Source organism: Theobroma cacao, chromosome 9 (genome assembly GCF_053813885.1).
Source record: "Theobroma cacao isolate CCN51 chromosome 9, ASM5381388v1, whole genome shotgun sequence".
In the NCBI taxonomy this organism is placed as follows: Eukaryota; Viridiplantae; Streptophyta; class Magnoliopsida; order Malvales; family Malvaceae; genus Theobroma; species Theobroma cacao.
The window spans coordinates 3,418,013-3,426,387 of record NC_142647.1 but is presented as its reverse complement, the minus strand read 5'-3'; the positions used below and the strand labels follow the sequence as shown (position 1 = coordinate 3,426,387).

At 32.6% G+C, this 8,375-nt stretch overlaps 2 protein-coding genes and 1 non-coding gene across 3 annotated transcripts; 2 read left to right on the top strand and 1 right to left on the bottom strand.

Annotated features, from left to right (window-relative positions):
• The first annotated feature begins 1,428 nt into the window (after nt 1-1,428).
• On the top strand, nt 1,429-1,524 carry LOC148760626 (small nucleolar RNA snoR8a). Its single transcript, XR_016028727.1, has one exon. It is a non-coding gene; the product is annotated as a small nucleolar RNA snoR8a (small nucleolar RNA).
• A 1,619-nt stretch (nt 1,525-3,143) lies between these two features.
• JAZ11 (jasmonate-zim-domain protein 11) lies at nt 3,144-5,652 on the top strand. The gene is made up of 5 exons (XM_007012425.3): nt 3,144-3,385; nt 4,202-4,313; nt 4,402-4,600; nt 4,725-4,782; nt 5,082-5,652. The coding sequence occupies exons 1-5, from the start codon at nt 3,237-3,239 to the stop codon at nt 5,242-5,244; spliced, it is 681 nt and encodes a 226-aa protein (XP_007012487.3). The 5' UTR covers nt 3,144-3,236; the 3' UTR covers nt 5,245-5,652.
• Nucleotides 5,653-6,473: 821 nt separating this feature from the next.
• LOC18588186 (uncharacterized) lies at nt 6,474-8,337 on the bottom strand. The gene is made up of 3 exons (XM_007012423.3): nt 7,820-8,337; nt 7,444-7,578; nt 6,474-6,771 (listed from the first exon to the last, which is right to left on the bottom strand). The coding sequence occupies exons 1-3, from the start codon at nt 8,247-8,249 to the stop codon at nt 6,632-6,634; spliced, it is 705 nt and encodes a 234-aa protein (XP_007012485.3). The 5' UTR covers nt 8,250-8,337; the 3' UTR covers nt 6,474-6,631.
• Between the last annotated feature and the right edge of the window lie 38 nt (nt 8,338-8,375).

The window sequence follows — 8,375 nt, the reverse complement described above, 5'->3', positions numbered from 1 at the left end:
GATATTAAATTTGACGATAATGTGACATGGATGTAATAATAGTATTAATATGATATGATCAAGTATTGATATAGTTTTTATAACTTTGAATATGGAATTATTCAATGTAAGTTAATGGTTTTAAATGAAATTGGAAAATAAACAAATCAAAAATATAAATAGGTTTATAAAATTTAGAAAAACAGTGCTATAAGATAAAGAAAATTTGAATTTTTATACTCCATAATTTAAAACAGTAAAAATAATGTTCTTAAATAAGTAAAAAAAAAAAAACACATCATAATTAATAAATCATCATATTAAATGTCACATTAATAAAAAAATGTCATATTAATATAAATAACAAAAAAGTATTAATACTATTAATAATTAGACTAACATTGTTAATTTTAGAAAAATATATAAATTTAATTTTTACAAATTATTATACAGTAATTAAATTCATTACTTTATCAGATAATATGAACTAATTGCACAATTTAATCTTATATAACATAATATTTTTAAGATTTATAATTGATATATTAAAAATAAATAGTTTATATACATTGCTAGTTTATTATAAACGTCATACCTTAAATAAGTAACGATTAACTCGAGTATTTTGACTAATTAAAGAATATGAATTTGTCAAAAGACCCCTTCAATCCCTATAATATTCAATTTTGTTCAATTTAGTCTTTGTACTCAAAATCTAAGCAATTTAATCAATTGATTTTGAGAATTGTGTAAATTTAGTCATTATTCATAACGACATTCAATTTTGCAATTAAAGGATAACGTCAGCATCAACGTCGATGCTGACATGTCACATTTTGATGACGTGGTGTTGAGATGATGACATGGCACTATACGATGACGTGACAGTGCTGCCATGGTACTAACATGTCAGCATGTCAGTGCCATGTCGCAAATCATAAAAAATAAAAAAAAAATTCTACTACGTTATGGGGATTAAATTGAACAAAAATATATAGTATATGGACTAAATTGAACAAAATTAAGAAGTTGAGAGACTAAATTGAAAAAAAATTAAAAAATACAAATCTATAAGTAGATTATTGATATACTTATTAATAAGTCAAATATTTAAATGTAAAAGATTAATGATGTTAGGAAATATATATAAATATTTTATTACTTGATTATTTGATTTCAGAATATGTAAATTAAATTATATTTTTTACAAAAATTAATCTAAATACTCGTTCTATAAAAAAAATATTGAAATGAAATTTATATATGAATTAAAATTTAGTTGAATAACTTATATATTTTTAACATAAAATAATATAAAATGACTAAATAAATTATTTTTTCTTTTATTTATAATAGTATAAAAATTTGAAATTTATTTAACTTCATCTAAAGTCAAATTAGCAAAATATGTTGATTTAGTATTTTTCTTTTCAAAAAATGAAGAACGGTATGGAATTAGCGATGATTATAAAAATAATTTTTCGTTTTGACTTGCTTAATTTGGATATGACAAACCTCTTACTACAATTATAGAATCTGAGCTCCACCATTCTAATTTTTTATTTATTTTTTATGTTTTTATTTTGTTTAATATTTTAAGTTATATTTTTTAAGTTGAAATTTTTTAGATTAAAAACTGCATTTATGGTTGATAAAGTTAAATATAACTGTAAATATTTATACCATTTTATTTTGTTAGCAATTTTTTTGTAGATCCAAATTAATAATTTAAATTTAAATTTAGCAAAATTTGATTGTAATATTTGAATTTAAATAAATTCGTTTTATAAGAAAATTTGAGTAAATTTAAATAAAAAGATAAATTGGGCAAAAGTTGAATAATTGCAAAAGAATGTGTATTTGTAAATTGTGCAAGTTACCACTAAATAAACATATTTTGCTAATTTGAATAAATTTAAATAAAAGATAAATTGGGTAAGAGTTGAATAATTTTAAAAGAATGCGTATTTGTAATTTGTGAAAGTTGTAATTAAATCAATATTTTTTGTCATTTTATATTATTTTATTTTAATAGAATTCATGTTATTCATTTATATTTGATTTTAGGTATGAAATTTTAAAAAAAAATTATAGAAGGAGAATTCAAACTTAATTTTTGTAAAAAAGATAAATTAATTTACATATTTTAGAATCAAATAATCAAGTAAGAAAATATTTATATATATTTTTTAACACCATAAATCTTTTACACTTAAAACTTTGGCTTATTGATAAGAATATTAATAATTTACTTAAATATTTATATTTTTCAAATATTTTTTTCAATTTACTCTCTTAACATTTTAATTTTATTCAATTTAATCACTATACTATATACTTTTGTTCAATTTAATTCTTATGACATGGTAATTTTTTTTTAAATTTTTTTGATCTATCACATGACAATGATATGTCAGCATACCACTACCACTTTAGCACTGTCATGTCATCGTATAATGCCACGTGGTATTGTCACGTCATCATTCAGTGTCACGTGATATGTCACGTTATTATCTCAAACGTCATATTATTAAAATGTGATATGTTAATGTTGACATATTTTTTAACGATAAAATTGAATATCGTTAAGGAAATGGAATAAATTGATATAATTTTTAAAATTAAGAGACTAAATTATTTTAATTTTAAATATAAAAATTAAATTAAATGAAGTTGAAGAGTATAGGAATTTGAAAGATCTTTTAACCAATATGAATTCAATATACTTTCCTTAAAAGAATTTAATTTTTAATTGATGTTTATAATTGTCAAGATTATAAAATAATTTTTTAAATTAATATTTTAATATACCGTTTTGAAACAGCTAGTAAAAACTAAAAGGAAAAAAACGTTGAAAATTGTAGCCATAAATCCAACAACTAATTGTGTAGACATGACATGACATGTCGTTCCATAACTATAGTACAATTGTAGCTTTTTGTACCTCGGAGACTGGTGCGGACCAGATTTTGCAGTAGATCAAGTCCCAACCCCTGAGCCTGTGAAAAGTCGGAACTAAGCTATTGATAAAAGAATAAAATATTAATTTATCATCAGAAAGGGTTCCTGTACGACTGACACGTAGCAATCTTCTCCATTCCAAGAAACCAACACTGACCGTCGGATTGGTTTACTTAGCTTTCACTTTCACATACTTTCAATGTAATCACAGGTTGGTCTGCCTAACACAAGACAGAGAAATTTAGCGAGGAAAGGTTAGGTCCAAGAAGGGGAAAAGAAAGGAAAATCTGGTTTCCATGGAAGGAGAAGCTGAATCACGCGACGAAGTCAAGCCAAACGTCGCCGTTAAAGAAACTAATGGCGATATTATCGGTGACAACGATGTTGGAAAGCTGGGATCCGTTGAAGCCCCCGATTTTCTTGGAAAGAAAAATGTCCGGAACTGGTAAGCGTAAATTATATCCTTTGCATGCAAAAGAAGGAAAAAGAAAGTCCGGATCTGGATCTTGTTAGGCAGCTGTTTAATTATTCTCGAATTTTCTGTTTCAAAAAGGAAAGTTATTACTACATAGTTGGTCAATTTACCATAATCCTTGATAAGTTTAATGCTCTATTAATTATCCTAATCTCATTTATGGAGGGCAATTTGACTATGATATTGTGTTTTCTGTTAGGATATGGTACACGAAACGTGGGTTACATAATGTTACCCCAAGCTTTGAATTCCAAGAAAGATGGAAGGGAAAATAGAACTATTATCTTTTTATGGTGGGGAAAGCATTCCGGCGGTCCTTGCTAAGAAAAAGATGCTTAGTTGTTTAGAGTTTAGATCTTATATTTTAGGTTAGGGTGTTAAAACAATTGATATTACTACTGGAAAATATCATGTATGAAAGTGGCACAACATAGAAGAGCAGGATGGAAATGATGCACATTTACATCCATATGTGAATGACATTTTTTGAGACTTTCATATTCCGAATTTCACGCCACCAATTTCCATGCTTTGTCCTCCTCTCTCCGTACCTCCCCCTTGAACTAGATTTCTGTGAAATGATAATTATTGTTGTCTGGTTTAATTATACTAGTCTTTAAAGCAAAAAATTGTAGACGGGTTTCCCATTGCTTTTGTACATTACACCTAATGTAAATTGTTTCTAGTAGATCATTCTCATTTATGAGTGGAAGGGAAGAGCCATTAGTCATATTTGTGCAAAGCTTCTATAACATTGTAAAAACTTTGCTTCTCTTGGTGTATAAGTTCCCTAGCAATGCCGGGATCTGGACTAAATACCACAAGTCATGCTCCATCCCAACTCACCATCTTCTATGGCGGAAGTGTTTGTGTATTTGATGCTATTCCTGTGGAAAAGGTTAGCCTTTACATAATATTTAGGATGTTACTAAGTTTCAGCTGAATGACATTTTATGCCAAACTTCATCCATGATTCTTGTGGTCAGGTGCAAGAGATTATGCTTATCGCTAGTACTGCTGCTGCTGCCAACTCTGCTGACATGAAGAATGCAGCAACTGATTGTGCCACTACTTCACCTGTTCTTACAAGGTCTCCTTCACTTCAAAGTACTGCAACTGCTTTGGCTTCACCACAAGCACCGGTGTACCCTCTTCAGAGGACTTCTCTTTGCAAACTGCAAGCTGGTAACTCTCAAATGACTTGGCTAGAATGTGGATAAATTTCAAATGCAAATATTATATGCTTTTCCATTTGTGGTGCATAGTAGCTAATGTAGCATAATGTTTGTGTGAATATCAATTGGATCAGAATTACCAATTGCAAGAAGACACTCCCTTCAGCGATTTTTTGAGAAGCGGCGGGACAGGTACCCCTTCTATACTGAACCACTGTCCCTTGTTTCTTTCTCCCTTTCATCCTCAAGCAGATTAAACTCTACCATCTTACTGTTTAAGTTTGTTCCCCTAAGCATTCATGATATGCCCTTTACCGAATAGTAAAACACTTATTTTGATAATATATGAGTCTTGTTACTTATTACTTTGCATAAAAACGCTCAACTAGTTTCAAAAATTGCATAATAGTGTCACATAAGCTGCCTTGGAATTTGCTTCAAGCATGGGGATTATAATCTAGGCATAACAACATATCTATTTTCTTTTGCAGGCTGGTGAACAGGAACCCATATCCTAATCCATCAACACCAAAAATGGCTGATGACACCAAAGCTAACCTCAGTGCTGCAACTTCACTGGAGTCGGGCTGCTTTGAAAAATCACCTGTTCCACAAGAAGATTTGCAACCAAAAGTTCCAACCCATGTTGCCTAAGCTAAGCGTAGAGGATTCACTTATATATTTGGTAAAAACTACATTTAGTGTTATTCTTGTAAAATGGTAAGTGCGCTGGGATGATGACATTTGATCTGCCTTTGGAATTGATTGGGATGGCAAGTGTACAATTCAAAACAGGTCTCATGGTAGGTCTTGCTATGATTGACCATGGGAGTGCTGCCTAATGTAGGATCTGTTCACTTGTTTTCCTGTTGCCTCCAGAGGCAGTTGTGATGTCTTTTAAACCTGGCACTCGGTTAAAGTATTGATGTTTCTAATCTGCCTGACAAACTGACAAACTGAACTATCTAGGATTTGCTATATATGTATCAGTTACCTTTGTTGTTGGCTCCCTGTTCTATGTGAATGTGAAGACTCATAAATTATGTGTGATCGTTGATGAAACTTTTGACATTGCATTTCTGCAGCGCATCTAGAGATTTCTTTAGAACATATGATGTACAAACTAGGCCAGTGATTATAGGCATCTGTCGTATTAGTGCTTATGCGCTATCATGGGTAAAAGTTAATTGAACAAGAAAAAAATGGATAATAGTTATATAAGTTATCTTCAACCCTTAACCTGCATTGCACCTTGATCCAGTGGATGAAATGGAGTCATGGAACATACTTGGTAGTAATATTCACCAGACATCGAAGTAACTCCTCCAACTGTTGGACGTTGTTCGGCTTCAGGGTATAACATGCTGCTTTAATCGAAATCATATTGTTTGATTGTCGGTAATAGATACAAATGCATCATAATCTAATTCGCACCTACAGGAAGGTTTTGGTTGGGAAAGGATGAATTCTGTTGATATATAATCAATCCCTGATGGCTTTTGGTATGCTCGACTTGAATGTAACTCTCCTTTACGATGGAAATGATGCAGCCACTACGTCAGATTGACGTTTGGTTACAAGCTAAAACCTATTGCACCACATTCAAACAAGCACTTGATGCTTCCCTTGCCCTGAAATTGGACGGTACATTGTTTTTATGACCAATCAAAGTGCATCTTCGGATCGAAGAATCGAAGGTTCCAACTAATGAAGGAATTTTGCAACATTCACACTGGACTGTCAAGGTACTAGTTTTTTTTACAGGATTAGAAATGCCTTTTCCAAATTATTATGCATAAAATTTGGGTGGGTGTGGGCGTGGGAGTGTGGGACAAACATCGCACAGAAACAGGGATAATTAAGAGGTAAAACGCATTCACACATCAAAACAACCTGGTGTCCAATCACATTGCATGGTGGTCTAACAAAGGTCACAACTTCAAAGGTATGACATAACAAAGCACTCTATCTATCAAAGCACCATGTCCAATAAGCATACAGGCTCGTAATTCAACTTTGTTGCTATCACTACCGCCTTGGACTAGTGCAGACTACGCATGATGCCATGAAGGTAGCCCCCTGTCATCACAAGTGACACAAGTGACACAACACCGGCTGGAAAGACTTTTCCTGACCTCTTGAAACGGAAACCCATCACTCCCAAAAGCGCCGCAGATGTACCTTAAAATCAAATGTCATAAAAGCAATTTGGGTTAAACTTGATCAAGCTAAAGGAAAAATGGAATGAGAGGAGACAAGCTAAATCCTCTTTAATAGTCTCATACGGTAATTAGTAACAGTCAAAAGAAAACTTAAAACTTGACCTCCTTATTCCTCATAATTTAAGTTGAGAAGTTAGCAAATAGCAGCACCTTTTCGAATTCTCTTTAGTTTTATGCCAATCAAACAGGAGTACATTCTATCTCAAGTTGTTACGTTCTGTTAACTACGACTACATATAATTATAACTAGGAAGTAACAATGACATGAACCACTATGTAAGACCTTTTAGAGGTATCTCTCTTTCCTTCTTCGACAACAACACTGAAAACCCTTCCCTTCCCTTCCTCTCTCTCTCTCTCTCTCACACACACACACACACAATCCTTTTCATGAAAGCAAAACTCAATCTTATCTTTGATCTCAGGAAATTTTGAATCAAGGTGACAATGAAAGGGCAAATCTGCTAATCCTTTGGAATTCAGCATTCATTAAACAAAAAAGATATGACAAGTTCAACACTGATTGCCAGGCCCTATGTGTTGTGACCTCATTACTTGGAATTAAATCAATCATCTTTAGCAACGAAAACATACAAAACCCGAGGTGCAACAACCACAAAGAGTGACTTACCAAGCCCAAGGGATGAGGCAAAAACTGGTTTTGCGGGAAGCTGAGTATAAACATAATAGAGCAGTGAGGCTGACAATCCTCCAGCCATAAGTGACTTCTGGCTGCCACTCTTGATGTAGCCCATAACACCACCAACTATTTATTAAAAAAAAAATGAATTAAATAATTAGCAATTCTAAAGTCCATTAGACAAGATCTATATCCTTTGCTTGAAGCAAAGAGTCTAATTTTATTATTTTATAATCAATTCTAAAGTTCTAACTAATTACCCAAAATCCAATCAAATTTCTACCAACTCGAATCTATAGCAGCACCAAGACTCATGCGAGAAGTACACTGAAAAATACTTAAAGAAAAAAAAAGACAAGAATTTTACCTCCGACAAGAGCAGCATATCCAAGAGTTAACTTCTGGGACATAGACAAAGCCATTGTTTTCTTACTCCCGTCGTCTGAAAACTCCCCTTCTCCTTTATTGCCACTATCACCTCCGCCGCTGTTATCCCCACCGCCACCACCTCCTCCTCCTCCGCTTCTGTTGTCAAAGTTGTCTCCTCCGCCGTTTCCTGTGTCTACTTCGATTTCGATCCCTCCCTTGGCAAAATCAACTGAGTTAGTAAGAATCGTGGGTGCTTTCGAATCAGAAGATACTACCCCAGCTACAGTCACCCCTTTCAGATCGAGCTGACTGTTGCCAAATCTCGGGTAACCGTAATTGTTAAAGAGCTGTAGCCTTCGAAATGATCCAAGCTTTGGTTGAAGTCGAAGAAGAGACGACTGTGAAACACCAACCAACAAATCTGCCATTCTTTTTTCTCTTTTTCTAATATTTGCCTTTGCCCCTTTGACCCTCTCTTTCCATTTTCCTTTGCTGGACTTTCCAGAAGAGTTCTCTTTCCGGGCATTCTTTTGGGAAAGATGGGCTCAGCGGTA